General features: G+C 39.6%; 1 protein-coding gene across 1 annotated transcript; it reads left to right on the top strand.

Annotated features, from left to right (window-relative positions):
* The first annotated feature begins 5,906 nt into the window (after window positions 1-5,906).
* On the top strand, window positions 5,907-22,922 carry LOC126376974 (coiled-coil domain-containing protein 63-like). Its single transcript, XM_050024529.1, has 12 exons — window positions 5,907-6,032; window positions 6,691-6,813; window positions 7,354-7,453; window positions 8,221-8,318; window positions 9,199-9,338; window positions 10,444-10,618; window positions 11,814-11,996; window positions 13,393-13,543; window positions 14,572-14,743; window positions 18,731-18,863; window positions 21,051-21,187; window positions 22,730-22,922. The coding sequence occupies exons 1-12, from the start codon at window positions 5,907-5,909 to the stop codon at window positions 22,920-22,922; spliced, it is 1,731 nt and encodes a 576-aa protein (XP_049880486.1).
* The last annotated feature ends 790 nt before the right edge of the window (window positions 22,923-23,712 follow it).

Here is a 23,712-nt window from a genome sequence, read left to right as displayed (position 1 = left end):
ATAAATTATGTAATACAAACTGGATTTAAAAAATAAAAGAAAGGAAAACTTGAAGCAGTAGGACTAGGGCCCTGTGCTGGGAGGTTTTCTGGCCACGTCTTTCCCTCAGCGTTACAGATTCCGATGTGGTAGTAGTTTTACAGCTAGTTACATAATATGTTATTTAATTTTTGACGTTCATAAAGCGGTGACTTCGTAAGCCAATTTTTAAAAATAAATACATACATACATACATAAACTCACGCCCGTAATCCCTAATGGGGTGGGCAGAGCCACAAGTAATCAAAGACAACTTGCAGCCACTGTTGATACGAAGTCCAAAGATGGATATGATGAACCTTATGGTGATAAGGGATCAGCCTATCGCCCATAACATTAGTCCATCATGTTAGATGACACAATCCCTCTGTCGGTTTTTACGACATGCCCGGGAAGAGAAGCAGCTGAACGTGTTCTATGTTTTTTATATGCTCCCAGAACAGCATAGAAGCAAAAATAAATATTTTTTAAAAATGTAGTCAAGTCCATACAGGGGTGTTTACTTCAACACTCTCTGTGTAGCTTAGGAAACTTGTCCAATTGAACAACGTTACAAAGGTTATTTGTCGCATGGGCACAATAGGTGACTTTCCACTTTACGAGTAGGTATTCAGCATAGTGCTGTCATAACGTTCCGTCGAGCGGGACATGTCCCGTAGTATAGACTTGCCCCGGACACTGAGTATGAGTATGAGTATTTATAAGCATAACAATTACAAGAATTGTGTTCGAAATACTGAAATAGAATGAATGGTAAAAAATAAGTTTAAAAAGCAATCAAAAAATAAATGAACTTAACATAATAAAAAATTAAAAGAATGTAAGATAAAAATGCCACAAAATAGTCATAAGTAATTTTACAATTTTAGGTCACAATATTACCATCAAAGTGAAAAACCTCGTTTTACTCAGACACCACACATTGACGTCATCTTACACGCGCATCTGTGTGTGTGGCGTCTGACATCATACGATTCAAGTATATACTATGTTTTTGGGTATAAATGATGACCCTTTTTATTACACCAAAGTACAATTACAACTTCCACCCATTATTATTCTGATCAAAATAAAGATAAGCAATGTAGGTACGTAGCAACATCATTCTATACAGGGTGTTAGTAACATCGTAACGAAAACTTTGAGGGATGATTGGGACCATGATTCTGAGATGATATCAAGTGGAATTTTCCGTCGCAAAAGTATGGAACAGAAAATAACATAAAAAAATAACAAAAATTTTCATGAATTTTCCGACTGAAAATTCCACTTGATTTCAACTCAGAATCATGGTCTAAATCATCCCCCTCAGTATTCGTTACGGTGTCACTAACACCCATACCTGCTTGTATGGCTACAGTATGTACTTGCGCGGGGTGTAAGTGACATCGTAACGAATACTGAAGGGGATGATTCAGCTGATTATTCTGAGTTAATATCAAGTGGAATTTTTCATCGCAAAAGTATAGAATTGTAAATAATTAAAAAAAATTAAAAAAAAATCATGAATTTTGCGACGGAAAATTCCACTTGATATGAACTCAGAATCATGGTCTGAATCATCCCCCTCAGTATTCGTTACGATGTCACTAACACCCTGTATATAATGTGATCTAAATATCAAGCAACAGTTAGTTTTATATTAATAATATATATAATAATAATAATATTTATTCAGAAAAAAAAAAAAAAAAGGTACAATTTTTACAAAATCAGCATTACATTTTTAGTGTAAGTTTACAATTTTTACTGAGTTTACGTTTTTCAGAGGCAATATCTATGATTCTTACACTAGGCAAAGCCTGTATCGTAAGAATCATGTTCAATACGTTTATAAACAACAGTACATACTATCTAAGTCTCCGTTTAGGACAAAAGATGGAGAACTACTGAAAACGTTAAAACTAACTTGAAATGAACAAAATATAATTAAAAAACAAAAAAGGTAACAAAAGATAAAATACACTCTGTAAGACTCTACTTAGAACGAAAGTAACTAGAAATGTTGAAAAAATAAAATTTAAATGTTAAACAAAACTACAATTACGAATAACAAAGCCTTACAATTAAGAGATCGCTAATTAATTATGAGATCATAATAGAAATTTAAAGGAATAAGTAAACATGTGATGAAGTAAGTCTGTGAGTGAGTGAGGGTAAGTGAGGATATGGGTATGTGAGTGTGTATGTGTGTGTGAGTGTGAGAGAGAGAAGGTGTATGTTTGAGCCAGAATCAAAGTTATCTGTATTATTCAAGTAACAATTTTTAGAACCTCCTCTGTTTCTTCATAGGTTAAGGACTGTAGCCAATTCTTTAGCAATGCGTGTGCCTGAAGGATTTTACATTTAGAAATACAACAAATTTTATTTACCTTGTTATATATGAATGGGTGCAAAAAATTAGGAAATCTCCTAGCAAAACTAGTGTTAACTGATGGGACAGGGATAATAAATACTCTTTTGTCCAGGAGCAGAGGGTACTCATTGCATCTTATAACACGCCTGTGCGTCTTTAACATCGCCTTAAAAATAAATAATTTCCGAATACTCAATACTTCACATTCTTTAAATAGTAAATCGGTAGGGAACATGAATCGTTTCTTAAGCATGACTTTTAGTATCGAACGCTGAGCTCTTTCAAGGTAGAGAAGTTCAGAACAAGCGGAACCCCCCCAGACTGAGATACAATATGTGATTATTGACTCACAAAGAGCGGTGTAAACTGTAAAGAGGAGCTTCCTGGGAGCAGCTGTCCGCAGAAGACGCATAATATGGATAAGTCTTCTTAGTCTATCTGAAGTTTTGGCAATATGATCATAAAACGAAAGCTTTTCATCGATCACCACCCCGAGGTACTTGATATTACAAGTTCTGTGTATGATACTGCAACTACAATTACGCGTCCCATTTATCAACTGGGCGTTACACTGATGAATTTTTAAGTCTAGCGACTTTTTTGGCTCCGAAGCTTTGGTTTTGTGAAAACACAAAACCTTCGTTTTGGAGGCATTTAACGTCAACAGATTCATTTGTAGCCAATTGGCCACTTTTGAAATACCTGATTCCATATTTTGAAAAACTTTCTCCCAGGAGTTTACATTTTTTAATAATTATGTACCCCAACAATGAGAAAATAGGTAATTATCGCGTTAAAATCGAACAACGCCATCTATCTTGTGTTTGGGGAACCTCGATTGGAAAGTCCCTCATTTTATTTATAACAGTCCCGCTGAATTTCACAAGTTCACAACCCTATGTTAAACGGCAACCCTGAAGTACCTACAGCAGTCTCACCTTTCAAGATTATTTCTATGTCCAATACAATGAGCTGGTAACAATGCGTGGATTGTAAAGGCAAGTCTATTTAAAGGAATCACTTGGGATCTTAACAACTGGGACTTTCCATTGAAGAAATTGATCCTACTGGCTTGTGATAAATAATAAAAAGATCATAAATGTTATAAAAAGAAAAGGAAAGGAAAGTATTAATACCAGACAGACATATTATCAATTAATAGATAAATAAATAATCCATCACCACTAATTTAAGAGCCACGCTCTTGTCGGTGTAGCATTCTCCATGCTACTTTTTTAGGGAAACTAGAGCAGTGGTTTCCCTCTTGCCTTCCGCCCTAAAGATAATCATTAATCTTATAATAATTAAGCTTTTTTACATAAAGTAAACTAAATTGATTTTCTGACAAAATCAAAATACTGTCTGTTATTTTATTGTAAATAAAAAATAAATAAATAAAATAATTGTTTATTGTCATAGAAAAAGATCGACACAACATTGGGTACTACAGCTAGGACACACAAATGCTACAGAAGTATAACCCTGCTACCTGAACTAGGAGACCTGTATCTCAGGAAGCAGTGTTCAGCAATTACATCTTTTATAACATCGGTTTAGGCAGACCATTGTTAAACTGAATTTATTTGACAATAAACTGTGCTTAAATAAGAACAAATAAACATGCATTTTGTATGTTAATTGGGTTTGTGTGAATGTGTATATATTAGTGTGTGTGTGTTTGTGTGTAACTGTGTGAGTGTTTGTAAGTGTAATACGTATACATAAGCTTTGAAAAGATGAATTTAATTTACTTAGCCTACAATTTTGGATAGCAATTGAATTTTTGTTCCTTGCATGTGTCCCGCACGCCGCACGCTCTGTTATAATAATACAATATGTCACACATACATAGCACATGCCTCGCCACGAATATGTAGGCATGTGACGTATGCCCAAAGCGCGTGCCCCTCAATCAGTAATATTCAATTACATCACAATTCAATCACAATCACAATACAATTCAATACAATCACACGTCAAAAAAAGCAAACAAAATACCCCGGATAAACTACGGATTTCCATTTGCTTCGATTTCTTCTACTTCCGATTCTTCGATTTCAATACAAACATAGGGAGCAGTGATATAAAGAAAGAAAGAAACATTTATTACTTCCGGACACCACAGACACAGACAGACAGGTACATTACATTTAACACAGGACAGAAACCACACGGAAATCAATAAGTACATAGACAAAAAAAAATACCAAAACAAAAAGAAAAACAAAACAAAATCATAAAAACAATAATAATAAAACTAAGTATTCTAAATGCAACGCACTGACGGCCCGATATGCCCACGTTGGGAAAATTCCAGTTAAAAAAATGCAAAATTGTTGTAAAAAGAAAATGAAAATGAAAAATGTTTATTTTCTTTTACAATAAAGCCTTAACTACTGATGGATTGGGGTCTCCTGGATAGCCTGTGTTTGAAGGCCCCGCTCTTCCATTATTACAAATAAATTGTATGTAAATAAAGCAGTGTGGTAGGTTTAAAAAGAAGACAAGTACTACGGCATGCAGATAGAATATATATCAGCACACTCAGCCCTACGATGTATAAATCTTGGGATCAGCACATATTACTAGGACATAACAGGAATAGACTACTGGGTGTGCCGAGTATAACACTAGATAACATATTGTAACATTGGATAAGACGAAAAACTATTCTAATGAGTGAGATTGATCAGCGCAATTGATTGACGGCGCATTGGCGCCTCTGCACTGTAAAGTCGTGAAATGTGAATAAATAAATAATAAATAAAAAAAATATCAGTAAGTGTCATGTACATTGCACAGTATAGTGCGTGCGTGTGTGTGTGTGTGTGGTAAAAGAGCTTAATTACTTAGTCTAACGGCATAGAGGATCAGAGTACAAGAAATAACAATTTGAAAAAAGGAGCAGCTAGTGTACTTACTATGGAAGAGCTTTTACAACAGGAACATTCCTGCTTTGGTAATAACCAAAGTAGGCATATCACTGCTCCAAATGTTTGTATCGAAATCGAAGAATCGAAGTAGGAATCGTAGAACTGGAAATCCGTAGTTTACCCGGGGTATTTTTCTTGCTATTTTTGACGTGTGATTTGTTATAAACTTGACTTGAACCACTGAATAAGGAATAATACTACGTACTTATAGAACGGCAACTCTCCGCTCCCCACCAACGGCTGAGCTAGGTTTACCTCACCCCTCGGTCTTACTTTAGTCTTCAATCGTATTGGCGTCAGACGTCACTCACACAGATGCGTGTGCACGACAAAGTCAATGTGTAATGTCTGTGTAAAACGAGGTGTTTTGTATGAAGTGTCCTGGGTATGCTTGGAAGGCATTCACTACTTGACCGGAACTACTGTCAATATTATAAGTACATTTTACATAAAAACCAAAGAATCAAGTGGGCTCTGAAAAATCCGTAAAATCATATATTGAAGTTTGTTATAATTTTACTGTTTAATTTGTACTTAATCATTATAATATTTTTATCCATATCATGGATTCCGTAGTTATGGCACCTGATGTGAGCTTTCCAACACCGCCGTGTCCGGTCTTCGAGAGTACTTTCCACACCGACCTTGGTGACATGGAAGTCTTGAAGAAAATGGAAGATGAGCATCTAAGGCTTCAGAGACAGGTACAATACACAATTGGGTTACGACCAAATTATGAAATTCTGATTCCTAAATAAAGACAGATCTAGAACTGACGAAAAACATTATCTTTTTTCTATTTAAGTAACTTATTTATGAATTTTAATCTAGAAAAACGTAAAAATAAGTCCGACATTTTATCACGTTTCTCTACCACGTCACATTGTGCTTTTTCATACAAATTCCGTAGTAAATTTATGTTTTGACGTTTAGTAAAAAGTAACAGATTTGACTAGTTGGAAACTAGCCTATTCTTTACCACGAACCATGGTAGCCCCAATACAATATTTTAAAACGATATTTTAGTGGTTACAGAGTTAGGCTCACGATCTGGAGGTCCGGGTTTAATTCCCGATGAAGACACGGTCGAAATCACTTTGTGACACTGTCCTTTGTTTGATAAGTACTTTTCAGACTTGAATCACCTGATTGTCTGAAAAAGTAAGATAACTCCGTGCTTCGGAGTGCACGTTAAGCAGTTGGTCACGGCTATTAGTCGTAAAAACACCTCCACCAACCCGTAGTGGAGCAGCGTGGTGGAGTATGCTCCATACCCCTTCCGGTTGATTGAGGGGAGGCCTGTGCCCAGCAGTGTGACGTATACAGGCTGTTTATGATTTTTAAAATACTATTTTTCGTTAGTTCCGTGCAATCCAAGCTGACCGGCGCAACCGCACTGCTGGCGTTCATCCCATATTCAGAAAGCAAGAGAAACTCCTCAAAGTGTTGAAGGCAGAATACATCGATTTGACCAAGGATTTAAAGGTAAGTTTTCTCCTCCATCTCCATTTGACAAGTTTTCTTCTTCTCGCGACAACGAACACTTCAGAACCCCTATACCGTCCCCGCCGGCGTGGTCGACGATTTCCTTCATTCAGCGCCTTACTAGTCGGTTAAATGTTTCAAATATTATCCTCTCAGATGACGCCTCGACCCGAGGTTCGCGCTCAACTGGGCACTCAAGCCTATTGTCTTAAACTTAGTACCGGGTAAAAGCCGTCAGCGCTCCCCATTGGTTCGGCCAAGTAGTTAAGCCCTAAGTATGTACAGTCAAAGAGGAAAAATTCAGTCACTGAGCCCAGCGAATTATTTGTCTGCCTGTAATGCCCTAACCAAACTAGGGATCACAAAGTGATTTTTGTGATTTATCCCCATCGGACGAACCCGGGACCTCCGGATCGTGAGCACAACGCTCAACCACTGGACCACGAAAGCCGTTAAGAAACCGATGGGAATTTTGCAGCTTATCGTACCTAGTCGTTAGATGGGCCATATCAGACGCTGCAATTCCTATAATGTTCACAGATTGCGAGTACGGGTGCCCATAAGAAGAAGAATAAGAGAATGAAAGTGGAGTTAAATAGAGCTCTACTTTTGAGGACGCGAAATATGAACATGCATGATGGTAATTTAAAATAAATACTCTCCTTCTCCTATCGTGTGGGTTGTGAGGTGGAATACCAGCCTCGTCGGAGGTATGTGACCTGAACAGTATACGGCTGGTTTTCCCTTCGAAGTTTAGAAGGTCAGACAAGCAGTCGCTTCTGTCTTCTTCTTCTTATCGCGTGGGTTGTGAGGTGAATTACCAACCTCATCAACCCTGGTGTCAGGGTTATTATTGAGACGCCAAAAGCCCCTGACATGGGTCATGTAACGATTCCTCACTTACAACAATAAGTAGTAACCGGGACCAGCGGCTTAAAGTGCTTTCCGAAACACGGATCATCTTACTTTCGGGCAATCAGGTGATCAGTCTGTAATATCCTATTCAAACTAGGGATAACAAAGTGATTTTTGTGATATTTCCCCACCGGGATTCGAACTCGGGACTTCCGGATCGTGAGCCCAATGCTCAACCACTAAATACTTATTCCATACTTTATTAGTTTTCTGAGACTTGACTATAAAATGGCCACATTAATGTAATGAATCTATCTGCGAAAACACCGTGAGGAAACCCACAAATGAATTTTCGGAGATATATGACCTAAAATGGCCACCCCACATCGAAGCAATTCATCTAAGAAAGCAATATTGCTATTTGACATTTGTTTGCATTACGCACTTACTTATTGTCAAATTGCAATGTAGCTTTTTAGATGAATTGTTTCAAAAAAATCAAATCAAATCAATCAATTTATTTGCGAGAACACATGTCTTTTGTACCTTTAGATAGCGTCACTGTGATGGAACAGCTGAAAGGTCTTAACCGTCGAAACAACAAAGAGGCCTTGACTCTGAAGAAACTGGTCAGCGCGAAGACCGGGCAGGTATGATGATTATAATTATACCATTGACAAGTATCGATTCCTGCACATCTTCACTGATCTCCGCACAGCTCCGCGTCAATGGAAACGCAGCCAAAACATACCAAACACACGCCTATTTCCCACGCAAGCAGATATTAAAATTACTTCTCTTGCTTCCTCCACATTCGTCAATTGTTTCATATACGCGCGCCGGTCCAAAGTCGATCGTACTAAAACCTTTTCTATGTACATCCATAATTCGGTGAAACCGGACCTGTCAAATCTTCAGTTTAGGTAGACGGACACTGTGAATACGAGATTCATGCGTCACCCAATAGGGTCCACATAATATCAGCGTCGTGGTTCACGCCGCGACTTGTGCTGAGTGAGGCCATTTTATCTCAGGACGTCCACCACCACCTTATGATCATTTCGACTAACATCCGTCTTGCTTTTTTGTAATTGTTTTAGTAGAAATTTGATATGTTGTTGTCTTTTTTTTGTGTGTGGCGCCCTTTTATAATAAACTATAATTTCTATTTTCTATTCTATAGATATCGCTAGGGAGATGGTGATCTCCAATTTAGTCAATGACTATAGATATTGTAAGCGACCAGAAGCGGGTTTAGTTTAAAAAAAAAAGAAATTACAGACAACGGCGTATATATTTTTTAATAAAATTCACATAGAAAACAGTAAATAAATAATATACACGATAATAAGGAAATTGGTTGGCACACTATAAAAACATAGCCAAATATTCTCACAACAACTTCTTATCGCTGCGACGTCCGGAGCAAGAGAGAGAGGCTCGCGCGGTCAGCTCCTCTATTTATAAAGTCACTCACTCGTCCCCTCCACGTGACTCATTCACATCCAATAATATTATATTTGGTTTTAGATAAGAGAACGAATGGCCCAGAGTGAGAGCAGACTCGTGATCACAGAGAACCGTCTGGAAAGCGTCATGTTAAGGTTCAACCAGGTTCGATACGAGAACAAGAAGATCAGAGAAGAAATTGAGCATATGCTGAAAGACAGGTACAGTCATGAGCAATATAATGTACCCAGTTTAGGACTCTGTCGCATTAACATATTTGACATTTAGTGAGACTTACAGTTCAATTTGTCAAAAAAGTTAATGTGACATGGTATCAAAGTGTATACATATTAATGCTCGTGACCGTACGATGTGGTAAAAAACTGTAATGAGAATCATTATTTACGGCCGTGATAGCCCAGTTGGAAGAACGCTTATCTCTCACTGTGAGGTCGTAGGGTTGACTCCGATGGAACCATTTTCGAATTTGTTGTCGAATTCACGTTTGGATCATAAATGATTATCAGCGTTGAAGGAAAACATCGTAAGGAAACCAATCTCGAGAAATGCGTTTCGGAGGTATGTGACCTAACCTATATTCGGCTGGGTATCCCTTCGAAGGTTAGAAGGTCAGACAGGCAGTCGCTTCTGTCTTCTTCTTCCTATCGTGTGGGTTGTGAGGTGGAATACAAACCTCATCAACCCTGGTGTCAGGGTTATTACTGAGCCGCCAAAGGCCCCTGTAACGACTACATACTTACATCAGTAAGTAGTAACCGGGACCAACGGCTTAACGTGCCTTCCGAAGCACGGATCATCTTTCTTTCGGACAATCAGGTGATCAGTCTGTAATGTCCTTATCAAACTAGGGATCACAAAGTGATTTTTGTGACGTATCCCCACCGGGATACGGTGGTAATAAGCGGACCCTGTGAAAACAGGATAATGCTAGAGAGACTGACGTAGATTCAGAAATATTAAATTGACCAAATTCAAATTCAAAAATGTCTTTGTTGAATGGTAACATAGTTACACTTTGAATCGTCAACTTTTACAAAACGAACGTCTCATCCGCCTAAAACTACTGTAGCTTCTGACAACCTGTATAGCCCGGGAAAAGAAGCTACAAGAAAAACCGCGAACCAGGGCCGTAGACGTTCTTTTTAAAAAAAAAACATAAAATATTGTTATATTATACAATTGAGTAATTTAGCTGCCTAATATCAGTTTTCAGACAGTCAATCCCATGCATTCATATCTTCAACAAGTTTATTCATGATAATTACATTGAATAAATGATTTTGATTTCTGATTGATTTCTTGCAGAGCCCTATTCAACCAGGCGTGGGGTAAGATGATGAAGGTGCTAGGGCAGGGCAAGAAATTCCTCACGGACCTCTTCGAGTCATCCACCCTGGCATACGACCAGCGTGATGAGTGGTGCACCAAGCTAAAGTCTGTCCAGGAGAAGGGCAGGGTCGACCAGATGACACAACTGCAGGTAATTTTACATTGGCCAATAACCCGATAGAATTAAGTTGACAGCACACATAAAACGGTTTGCATACCAGCGAGATACCTTTTTGATTCGCCCGGGTTATTCATTCAATTACTCATTCTTCCTAAAATTAAGAGCTGTCAATCATCCGTCCCTTTTCTTTTCGGCGGATAAGAAAATGACAGATATAACTTTAAATAAAATTAGATGGTATTTACAGAAATTAGCACCATTATCATAATTAAAACACATATATTTCCCCACCGGGATTCGAACCCGGGACCTCCGGATCGTAAGCCTAACACTCAACCACTGGACTACGGAGGTCGTTGACAATCAACGAAGGAAGCTAACTTCTGCATTTTGTAGTAGCGACAGACGATCAAATACTCATTAAGATATAACTCCACCATTTTGAAAGTTTTTTTATTGACCTTTCACGCGAACTGTCTCTTGATGGTGGAACCCCTTTTATATTTAATGCTTAGAAGTAGTGATAACGCATTTGGGAATACTAGATATTTTACGAAGTACATTACGAACTTAAGGTCATAGGTATTTATAATATTCTCTGTAACGAAAAGTTCTAAGTTGATATCAAGTGGAATTTCCCGTCGTAAAATAAGAACTGAAAATAATTAAAAAATCACTAAAATGTTCATAAATCCAACAAGAAAATTACACTTGATATCAACTCAGAATCATGGTCTGACTCATACCCTTCAGTACTCGTTACGGTGTCACTAACATCCATACTTGTATGGCTACGGGGGTTAATTCACATAGAAGCAATTCATCTAAAAAAGCAGTATTGCAATTCGACATTTGCGCATATAAAAGTAAGTGCTAAGTTCGCAATGCTAACAAATGTCAAAGAGCAGAGCAGCAGTACTGCTTTCTTAGATGAATTGCTTCGATGTAACTTTTTTTTCTTTTTTTTTTGACGTGACTTGTTGTAGATTTGCCGCAGATGGCATTAACTACTTGGCCGGACAAATGGAGAGCGCTGAAGGCTCTCACCCATTTTATCCCCCCTGTACGTACTTGTTAAACCATCGTAACTATTACTGAGGGGGATGATTCAGCTCATTATTTTGGGTTAGAATCAAGTGAATTTTCCATCGCATTGCTCTTTAATTTATGCTCGCTAGAAACAGCCTAAATGCTAGTGTATTATAAAAGTTTATAATATTCTCAGGAAATGCGCGACCTGCAAAAGGCGTTTGACCATGAGATGAAGATGTTCCACTTCCTCGCGAAGAAGGGTGTGGTGCGAGTCAACGTGCAGCAGGAAGAGTACGAGGAGAAGATGAAGGAGAATATGGAGAAGGAACTCCAGGAAAAACTGGACTACCACGTTAACATCCTCGATACACTCATTGTAAGATTCTACATTCTCCTGTCTTTTTATATCGTGTAAGTTAAGAGAGAGTGTTAGAGTGAGATGGGAGGAGATAGGGAGAGAGGGAGGAGATTGCGGAGGAAGGGGTGAGGGGGAGATAGAGGAGGGGGAGAGGAAGAGAGAGGGAGAAAGAGAACACATATATTCAAAAATAGCACACGTACATAACAACAAACAAACAAGAGACATTACAAACAGAACATTACCAACCTCATCAACCAGGGTTATTATTGAGCCGCCAAGATCCCCTGATATGGCTCATATAACTTGTAAAGATTACTTCCTTACATCAGAAAGTTGTAATTGGGGACCAGCGAGGCCTGTGCTTGGCACGGGACGTACATAGGTTGTTTATTTTTTTATGTATTACGCATCGTGTTTGGAGTGCCGTGGTAGCCCAGATGGAAAAACGTTTGACTATCACTATGAGGTCGCAGGTTCAAAGCCCAGCACGGACCTAGCTGACATACCAGGACTTTGTTTCCGAATTCATGTTTGTATTTTAAACGTTTTCACGTGCTCAGCGGTGAAGGAAAACATCATGGGTGTGTGACCTAGCCTGTATGGGGCTGGTTTCCTCTTCGCGGGTTGGAAGTTCAGACAGACAGTCGCTTCTGTAAAAAGCCGGACCTTTCTAGTCTTCAGGTTAGATAAGCGGACCCCGAGGAAACATGATAATGCTAGGGAAAGCAATTCAGATTCGAGATCGTAAATTCGAGATCCGCGGGATTGGGAATATCAATCCCGCGAGATTCCGAAATTTTCGGCATTTAGTCCAGTTCATAAAAAATGTAAAGTTAGGATGGCTGATAAGACTGATAACGATGAAAACTGCTTGTTTGTGATAGTTATATTTAGGTTAATTAATTAAAACAACATATTTTATGAAAGAAAACAAAAACCTTTATTCTTCAATACATACATACATACATAAACTCACGCCTATTTCCCACCGGGGTAAGCAGAGACTATAGAATTCCATTTGCTTCGATCCTGACACACTTCTCTTGCTTCCTCCACATTCATCAATCGCTTCATACACGCACGCCGGTATTCTTCAATATTACTAACTAAATAATTAAGTTTTCTTTGGAAATCATCTTAATCAAAACAAAAACTATAACTCAAAGAGAGTCGCCCAATCCCGTCAATCTCGAATGGAATCTCGTTAATTGATCCCGAAAAATTCTCGCGAGATCGCGATTGCATTCCCTAGATAAAGCAGATATTATTTTGTTTGACTTAGGTATTGTAGATTTGCCGCAGATGGCACATTAACTACTTGGAACTTAAAAAGATGGCATTAACCGGACAAATGGGGAGCGCTGAGTCTCTCACCCGGCAAATAGTATTGCATCGTATTTTATTGTTCAAGGAATACACAAATCTAGAAAAGGCTCATGATGTAATCGAAGACTTCGTGAGGAAGGAGCACAGCAACTTCGCCATTTACGAGCTGCTGACGGAGTACTGTGCTGAGAATGTCATGCTCACCAAAGACCTCATACGAAGACGGCAGCTGTTGTGTAAGTCTATGTTTTTGATGTGACTGAGAAACACTCCAGGACCCTGATACCGACCCCGCCGGCGCGGTCGACGATTTCTCTCATTCAGCGATCATTATTATCGCTATCGACCCACTAAAGTGGACTAATGATTTCAAATGTAATCCTCGCAGACGACGCTCCGAGGATCGCGACCAACTGTGCACCCTCAGACCTGGGGTTAAAAAGACCACAATTTTTGATTGGATTATAGATAATTGATATCAAGTGGTTTCCAAGATTTGTGTTCGGTTAATGGTAACTTAAAAATAGTTATGATTTACCGTAAAAAAAAACACCTACACCAACCCGCATTGGAGCAGCGTGGTGGAGTATGCTTCATACCTTCTCCGGTAGATTGAGGGGAGGCCTGTGCCCAGCAGTGGGACGTATATAGGCTGTTTAGGTATGTAATCTATCTCTTTTTCGAGCGAGGGTTTTGTTGCAGCTATTTTTTTCGGATATACCTACAGGTAGTGAGAAGCTGCAGTAGTTTTAAGCGGATGAGACATTCGTTATAAAAAAATGACGATTCAAAGTGTAACTATGTTACCTACTGAATCGGGTTCTAATCCCGGTGGGGACATATCACAAAAATCACTTTGTGATCACTAGTTTGGTTAAGGCATTACAGGCTGATCACCTGATTGTCCGAAAGTAAGATGATCCGTGTTTCGGAAGGCACGTTAAGCCGTTGGTCCCGGTTACTATTTACTGATGTAAGTGAGTAATGGTTACATGAGCCACGTCGAGGGTTTTAACGGCTTAATCATAACCCTGACACTACGGTCGATGAGGCTGGTATTCCACCTCACAACCCACACGATAAGACCTACTGAATAAAGATATTTTTTAATTTTAATTAAAACACATAATAACGGGTTGGGTTCAGTGTAAATTTCGACACTGTTGCAAGTTAACCCGTAGAACACGTTATGATGTGTTTATGTGTTAATTATGATAATAACCGCGTAAATCTAAAACAATTATTTTGCTTCTCCAACAATAAGTGGATAGGAAAGATTGGAACGACAAACAAGAGGAGAGGAGACAGTCCCGCCTTGCAGAGTTCAGCAGACAAGTAGAACTGCAGAGGCAAAGAAACCAGCTGATCCAGGACAAGGTTGATGAGAAGGACCAGATCTTGAAGAATGGCATGGGGAAAATCACCGAATTATTTGAGTGAGTTTTCTCATATCTCTATCTGTAAAATGTATGTTAAAGTGTGTGTGTGCGGTTTAATAGTTTCACCACTCGTACGGCCTCACAAATAAAAAATCCATCCTTATTTCAAGATAATACTAATGTGATAATACTACTGCTCGGTGGGGAGGTGCTCGTCGTAATCAAACAATTCAGCAATTCTGTTGAATAATGTTATATTTTCATAAACAATGTTAACTCTCAGACTCTTCATAGCAGATTGCCGCAACCGAGCGAAATCCCGCCACCGCCTTTTTTAAAAAGGCGGGAAAACGTCCCGTTCAAAAAAAAGAAATCAAAATAAAAACAAATTAAAAATTATGCCAGATCGAAATTAAAAATAATAAAGTCGTGACACAGATTCATCTAATAATAATGAAGTAATAAAATAAACATAACGAACCCTAACACTAGGAGTAGTTAAACCTGGTATAAGCCGATAATAAGGAGATAATTTAACAAATCCGAAAAGAAAGCAACAGATCACCAAAAAATCTGACCTTCCAACCCGCGAAGGGAAAACCAGCCCACTACAGGTTAAGTCACATACCTCCGAAAATGCATTTCTCGGGAATATGTGTTTCTTCACGATATTTTCCTTCACCGCTGAGCACGTGATAATCTTTTATGATCCAAACATGAATTCGAAAACAAATTCGACAATCATTGGATTAGGCCTGTGCTGGATTCGAACCTGCGACCTCAAAGTGCGAGGCAAGCGTTCTAACAACTGGGCTACCACTGCGGTATATATAGGTACCTACATACATAAACTCACGCCCGTAAACCCTAATGGGGTGGGCAGAGCCACAAGTAAACAAAGAACTTGCAGCCACTATTGATACGATGTCGTAAGCTGGATATTATGATGAACCTTATGGTGATAAGGGATCAGCCTATCGCCCATAACATTAGTCCACTATGTCAGAGGATACGATCCCTCTGTCGGTTTTACGACATGCCCGGGAAGACAAGCAGCTGAACGTGTTCTATGTTTTTTATTTGCTCCCAGAACAGCATAGAAGATATAGGTACGTTTTTTTTTTGACGTGACTTATTGTAGATTTGCCGCAGATGGCATTAACTACTTGGCCGGACAAATGGGGAGGGCTGAAGGCTCTCACCCGGTACAACGTTTAAGACAACAGGCCTAAGGGTGCCCAGTTTGGCGCGAACCTCGGCTCAGGGCGTCGTCTGAGAGGAAAAATATTTGAAAGAATTAATCGACCCTAGTGGGTCGGTAGCGATAAGCGCTGAATGAGGGAAATCGTCGACCACACCGGCGGGGTCGGTATCGGGGCATAGGTACCTAAACATGTCAAATTCTTTGATAAAAGACACGACTGAAAAGTTTATCAAGTCTGAGTACCCCGAAAGGGACATAGCACGATAATGAGTAGGTATGCTCGTGGACACGTATGCTTGTAATTAATCCATACGTCCCAACGTATGATTGGCTCGTTAGCGCACGACATGTGCACAGGATGATTTAATGATCAGTCGAGGTTAAAATCAGGCTTCTTATATCGTGTGGTGGATTACCATCCTTATCAACCCTGGTGTCAGGGTTACTATTGAGCCGCCAAAGGCCCCTGACATGACTCATGTATCGACTACTTACTTACATCAGTAAGTAGTAACCGGGACCAACGGCTTAACGTGCCTTCCGAAGCACGGATCATCTTACTTTTGGATAATCAGGTGATCAGCCTTTAATGTCCTGATTGGGTGATCAGCCTAAGCTAACCAAACTAGGGATCACAAAGTAATTTTGTGATATTTCCCCACCGGGATTCGAACCCGAGATCTTCGGATCGTGAGCCTAATGTTCAACCACTGGACCACGGAAGCCATTAACAGCAAATGGGATGGCGTTTAGTGTAGTCTATTTCAAAGCCGTACTAGGACTCCTGTCCTCCGCCTTATAATAAAATATAATAATGTATGTAATTAATGAGAACATCCTATATACAGAGTTATCAAACTAGCGTTACACAGATGTCAGTGACAACTATAATGTATGAAGCTATACCACACTGTCTACTTCCCTAGAGTAGGTATAGCACATTTAAATAAATAACTTGTGGCGGACCCAACTAGTTGACCACCTAATTCCACCCACATACAACAGATGGCGCCACATTCAATAATGCAGTCGTGAAACGCGATATCGAAGTTTACACAACAAGACGCATATACAACTTCCAACATGACACCGTTGGATCGTTGATCCCTAGTCACACTACCAACTTGAGGCTAGCGGGGTACTATGATCTGTTCGGTACACTGAAAACATCCTTTGGCGGCAGCACATCCTCGCCGCCAAAAACTTAAAAAAAGTAATTCGGAGGGTTATATACCACGAACGAATCAAAGGTATTCGTGATAGCCCTGTTCCGACAGCGCGTGCGCGTGTCATAGTGTAACGGGTTCGAATCCCGGCTCGGGCTGTAAACTACTGAATTCGACTTTACGAGTTTGAATTCATATTTGGCTCAATGAGAATAGGCAATAGAATCGCACCCTATTAGTTCGTTATGTAAAAAATGACGATTCAAAGTGTAACTATGTTCCTATTTCTCTTCTCACGTGTGAGATATGAGGTTGGATTACCAACCCCATCAACCCTGGTGTCAGGGTTATCATTGAGCCGCCAAAGGCCCCTGACATGACTCATGTAACGACTACTAACTTACTTCAGTAAGTAGTAACCGAGACCAACGCCTTAACGTGCCTTCCGAAGCACGAATCATCTTACTTCTGGAAAATCAGGTGATCAGCCTATGATGTCCTAACCAAAGTAGGGATCACAAAGTGATTTTTGTTATTTGTCCCCACTGGGATTCGAACTCGGGACCTCCGGATCGTGAGCACAACGCTCAACCACTGGACCGCGGAGGCCGTTACCTACTGAATAAAGATATTTTTGAATTTGAATTTTCATGGGTCTTTAACATAGCTGGCGAGGAGTGCGTGTAAAGTCGATTTCAGTTAACAATAGTTACTTGAATCTTTGAAAAACTAAAGATGATTAAACTTGTTAAAATTAACTTATTTATTCAGAAATTAAGTTAATAAATACCCTCTCAATTAACAACAAAACAACATCCAAACCTACTCTCATTCACACTTACATTAATATTACCTATATGTTATAATCCTACTAGTACCTAATTATTGTTTATACGTAGGTAAACTTAGCACACCAAATAGTTGTACCTATATGAGGCATCTCATATCCGATCCCAAGGAGCTATGCTACCGTAGGGCATATTGGTGCAACTACCAAGAAACTACCAATCTATACTCACACACGCATACACACATGCACAAATTCACACTACAAGCACACAAACCACATACACTTTCACACTACACACATTATTTTCTTTTTATTTTCTCTTTAATTTTTTTTTATTACTTTAATACCGTAGTATTGCCACTGTCTAATTAGTTTATAAGTATAAGTACATAGATTGGGAAGGCACTGTCTCCCAAGACACAGGTTTGCCTAGTTTGGGAGATAGGGTTTCAATGCATAAAATGTAAAAACTTATTTCGATAAATTTTTAATTTTTGCGCTTCTATGCTGTTCTGGGAGCAAATAAAAAACATAGAAAACGTTCAGCTGCTTGTCTTCCCGGGCATGTCGTAAAAACCGACAGAGGGATTGTGTCCTCTAACATGATGGACTAATGTTATGGGCGATAGGCTGATCCCTTATCACCATAAGGTTCATCATAGCCAGCTTACGACATCGTATCAACAGTGGCTGCAAGTTGTCTTTGATTACTTGTGGCTCTGCCCACCCCATTAGGGATTACGGGCGTGAGTTTATGTATGTATTTCGATAAACATTATTATTATTATTATAACTTTTGGGGTCCGCGCGTCAGCCTAAGACGCCAGGGTAAGACGACTATTTTACAATTTCGAGTATTTTTTAATTCTTCCTAATTGTTCCAGAATGTTGGGTTGTTCCCTGCAACCGTTCCAGAACCTTCTGGGAGACAAGTCACCGAGCTGTTGGCAACTGTCACTCACCGTCAAGATGATCACTAAAAAGATCAACGAATACTTGCAGATCGTATATTATTATGTGAGTAACCATTTTAAGAAGATCCCTCACACCCCGGACACTTTATACAACACACCTCGTTTTACACAGACACTACACATTGACGTTATCGTACACGCGCATTTGTGTGTGTGACGTTTGACGCCTACACGATTGAAGCCCGTACTCTAATGCATAAACTTCTTTTACCTTAAGGTTGCCTGGCAGAAATTGCTGTTTAGCAATAAGGCCGCCTATTGTGCTTATTTGTATTCGTTTGTTTATGTCCTTTGTATATGTCTTTGTGCAATAAAGTATTATTGATTGATTGAAGACTAAAGTAAGACCGTGAAGGGGTGAGGTAAACCGAGCTCAGCCGCTGGTGGGGAGCGGAGAGCCGCCGTTCTATACGTAGTATTACTCCTTATTCTATGGCTCCGTGGTATCCTAGATGAAAGAACGCTTGAGTCTCATTGTGAGGTCGCCGGTTTGAATCCCAGCACAGGCCTAAATCAATTATTTTCGAATTTGTTTTCGAATGTTTGGATAAATTATTATCATGTGCTCAGAGCTGAAGGAAAACATCATGAGGAAACCCACATTTCCGAGAAATGCGTTTCGGAGGTATGTGTTCTAATCTGTTGGGCTGGGTTTCCCTTAAAAAACTAGATCTGTCAAATCTTCAGGTTAGGTAAGCGGACCCCGAGACATAAAAAAATCACATTTATTTACATCTATATCATTTCAATTTATTCATTCATTTTTCTATTCATTCTTTCAAAATCAAATAAAATCAAATATACTTTTTCTTTTTTTCTATTTTATTTATTTTTATATTATAGGCGATAGGCTGATCCCTTATCACCATAAGGTTCATCATATCCAGCTTACGACATCGTATCAATAGTGGCTGCTTGTCTTTGATTACTTGTTGCTCTGCCCACCCCATTAGGCACTACGGGCGTGAGTTTATGTATGTATGTATATCATTTCAATAGAATAAAACGCATCCTTAAAAAGTAAACATTTAGGTAGATAACATCAAATAACGTGCATAAAAAGGGCGCGCATGGAACAATTCTATCTCTGACAGATTTCGCTGATCTTGTCAAATCGACACTAGTGGAGTTAATTAGAGTGCGGAGGTCCGCTTTGCTCTATGATTGGAGTTAACTTTTACAATATCAGGTAGGTTAAAATGGCCACATCGAAGCAGTTCATCTAAGAAAGCAATATTGCTATTTGACATTTGTTTGCATTGAGCACTTACTTTTATATGCGCAAATGTCAACTTGCAATATTGCTTTCTTAGATGAATTGCTTCGACGTGGCCATTTTAGCCCCCCAGGTTCTAATTATAAAGATTTTTTTTGTCGACTTTCAAATTCCGTCCCGAATCAGAATTGTTCTATTTTTGAAATATGTTTAAAATAAAAAAAAAAATACAGAACACGTCTGTCTTCCCGGGCATGTCGTAAATTCCTACAGTTTGATGCATTGTTTTAGCTATCTTAGCCTTTAATATGCACCCCATGTTATGAACGGCATGTTTTGCCATTGCTATTTTGGTTTTAACGTCTAAAGTACATCTTGAGTCATTCGTTATTATGCTGCCCTGATATTTAAAGTTCTTTACATCCACATTCTTTTTTTTCATTTCTCTAATAAAAGACGATATAGTGACTAAGATTGATAAGTTTATGATAGGTTGGTTTGGACACGCAGAGCGGATGAAGGATAATAGAATTGCAAAAGCGGTAAGTATATAAAGAGTAAGTTGATGGTAAGACTGGCAGAGAAAGACCGAGGACTTACATTGACCAAATTGGAGATGTCCTTAGAAAAGGTTAATACGATCTACTCTGAACCGGCGTGCGTGTATGAAGCGATTGATGAATGTAGAGCAAGAGAAGTGTGTCAGGATCGAAGGAAATGGAATTCTATAGTTTCTGCTTACCCCGGTGGGAAATAGGCGCGAGTTTATGTTAAGTATTATCTTTTAGGCGTTAAGTATTATCTGGGCGCATGTAAAACTATGTAGTACCTACCTACCAATTAAGTATAGCGAGTTAAGCGCATTCATTCACTCCTCGCATAAACCTGTACGGGTTTTCTGTTTAGAGGAGCGTCTTATTTTATTTATAAGGATTTAATTGTTTTTTTTTTATATTGAATAAATAAAAAATAAAAAAAATGTATGTATGTGTTTAATAAAAAAAATGCCCACAGGAGCGGTACTTCAACAAGAAGGTCCAGGAAAAGAAGTCCACCTCCCTCCTGAAGAAGTTCACAGTCAACCCACCGACAGTGCAGCCCTTCACCGCGATCCCGATCAACGTGATTGCGCCATCCGATCCTTGTCCTGCGTAAGCAAGAAGCAATTTAAACTTCCCACATACAGAAGCGATTCTACATTTTTCTGACTCCAGCCATAGAGGCGTATGCTCCATACGCCCCTCCGGTTGGGAGGAACGGCTGTGCTCAGTAGTGGGACGTATTCAAATTCTAAAATATCTTTATTCAGTAGGCAACATAGTTACACTTTGAATCGTCATCCCGACGACCCGATTACCCTAGCCATAGAGGCAGCCAATCAGCTCGCGACACCAAACACTTCAGGACCCCGATACCGACCCCGCCGGCGTGGTCGACGATTTCCCTCATTCAGTGCTTATCGCTATCGACCCACCAGGGTCGATTAATTCTTTCAAATATTTTTCCTCTCAGACGACGCCCTGAGCCGAGGTTCGCGCCCAACTGGGCACCCTCAGGCCTGTTGTCTTAAACGTTGTACCGGGTGAGAGCCTTCAGCGCTCCCCATTTGTCCGGCCAAGTAGTTAATGCCATCTGCGGCAAATCTACAATAAGTCACGTCAAAAAAAAAAAAATTGAATCGTCAATTTTTACATTACGAACGTCTCATCCGCCTAAAACTACTGCAGCTCCTCACTACCTGTATAGCCGGGGAAAAGAAGCTGCAAGAAAAACATCGGCACAGGGCTCTAGATGTTTTTTTTTTAAAAAAAAAAAAAACAAAATATTGTTGTACCTACAATATTTTTTTTATTTATAGTATATAGGCTTATGTTTAAGTAGCCATAGAGGCGCCCAATCAACCATAATGTATATTATATTGAGTATTTATTAATATATACAGTGTTAGTGACATCGTAACGAATACTGCACTGTCGGCAAAAGTTGATCATATCGTTAAAACGTTTTGTGTTCATTGATCTGGCCAAACTACATCATGATGTGGCCAACGAATGATATTCTATTTCATGAAATGATCGAGCGCATCATGAAATGTATTGTTTTAAATTTACGCGGTTAATGGTGCTAATTCGTGTAAATACCATCTAATTTTATTTTAAGTTATATCTGTCATTTTCTTATCCGCCGAAAAGGAAAGGGACGGGTAATCGACAAGCATAAAATTAATGGAACACACGTCAATTTTAAGCACAAATCTAAACCAACCGTCTAAAAATTTTACATCAGTCAATAACCCGACACAGTTAAGTAGACAGCACGTCAAACAGATTGCATACCAGGGACGTACCTTTTTGATTCGCCCGGGTTATTCATTCATTTACTCATTCTTCCTAAAACTAAGAGCTGTGAATCATCCGTCCCTTTCCTTTTCGACGGATATGTAAATGACGGATATAACTTAAAATAAAATTAGGCGGTGTCTGCAGGAATCGGGGCCATTATCATAATTAAACACATAATAACGGGACATAATACGTACTTGCAACAGTGTCGAAATATCGGGAGTCTCATATCGCTACTTTAACTGCGGGAAGAACCCGTTATTATGTGTTTTAATTACATCATGAAATGATCAATTCTAAGATCTGGTCACGTCATACACATGTGGTTCAATCAAATGCATTCAATTTCAGCTGCATAGAAACCCGGTGGCTGTCCCGTGTGTTAGAGCAAGAAGAAGCCCCGTTCGACAAGCAGATGGCTCGTGAAGCCATACAGGAGTTGTCCAACGACATTGCATATCTCCGCAGTGACAGGATACACCCCCTGGCTGAATGCCGCGCGCCGCGCAGTCGAGTCTTGCTGGCTGCTCGATATACCTCCTAGTCACAGAAAAAGTAATAACACTACGTATAGAACGGCAATCCTCCGCTCCCCACCAGCGGCTGAGCTAGGTTTACCCCACCCCCCCCTCGGTTTTACTTTAGTCTTCTATCGCATGGGTGTCAGACCTCACACAGATGCGCGTATACGATAACGTCAATGTGTACTGTCTGTGTAAAACGAGGTGTTTTGTATGAAGTTTTCGGGATGTGTCCAACCGAAGCTTCGGTTTTGGCCATCTTCGGTCAAACTCAAATCTAGCCATAGAGCCGGCCAGTCAGCTCGCGACAACATTTCAGGACCCCGATACCGACCCACGTGGTCGACAATATCCCTCATTTAGCGCTTATTTCTATTGGTCCAGAGTCGATTAATTATTTCAATTATAATCCTGCCCTCATTCCGCGCTTATCGCTATTTGACGACCATAAGCGGGACGACAAACGCTCTGAGCCGAGGTTCGCGAGTCGCGACCAACTGGGCACCCTCAGACCTGTTGTCTTTTTATACCGAGACAGAGCCCTCAGCGGTCCTCATTTGTACAATGAATAAGTAAGTAAGTCTACAAAATAATCAACAATTCAAACACACATATATAAACTCACGCCTAATTCTCACCGGTTAAGCAGAGACTACGGAATTCCATTTGCTTCGATCCTGCCTGACACACTTCTCTTGCTTCCTCCACATTCATCAATCGTTTCATATATGCACGCCGGTTCAGAGAAGATCGTACTAAACCTTCTCCAAGGTCATCTGCAATTTGGTCCATACATCCTTCTAGGTATTCAAA

This window comes from Pectinophora gossypiella, chromosome 22, assembly GCF_024362695.1.
Source record: "Pectinophora gossypiella chromosome 22, ilPecGoss1.1, whole genome shotgun sequence".
NCBI lineage: Eukaryota > Metazoa > Arthropoda > Insecta > Lepidoptera > Gelechiidae > Pectinophora > Pectinophora gossypiella.
The sequence above is the reverse complement of the archived record's forward strand: the minus strand, read 5'-3'. Positions and strand labels throughout refer to the sequence as shown.

Excerpts from the sequence above, each read along its gene's own strand:
- LOC126376974 (XM_050024529.1), top strand. The coding sequence starts at position 5,907 with ATGGCACCTGATGTGAGCTTTCCAACACCGCCGTGTCCGGTCTTCGAG. Across the intron at positions 10,619-11,813 it reads ACCAGATGACACAACTGCAG|GAAATGCGCGACCTGCAAAA; the intron begins GTAATTTTACAT and ends TAATATTCTCAG. Across the intron at positions 18,864-21,050 it reads TGCAGATCGTATATTATTAT|GAGCGGTACTTCAACAAGAA; the intron begins GTGAGTAACCAT and ends AAATGCCCACAG.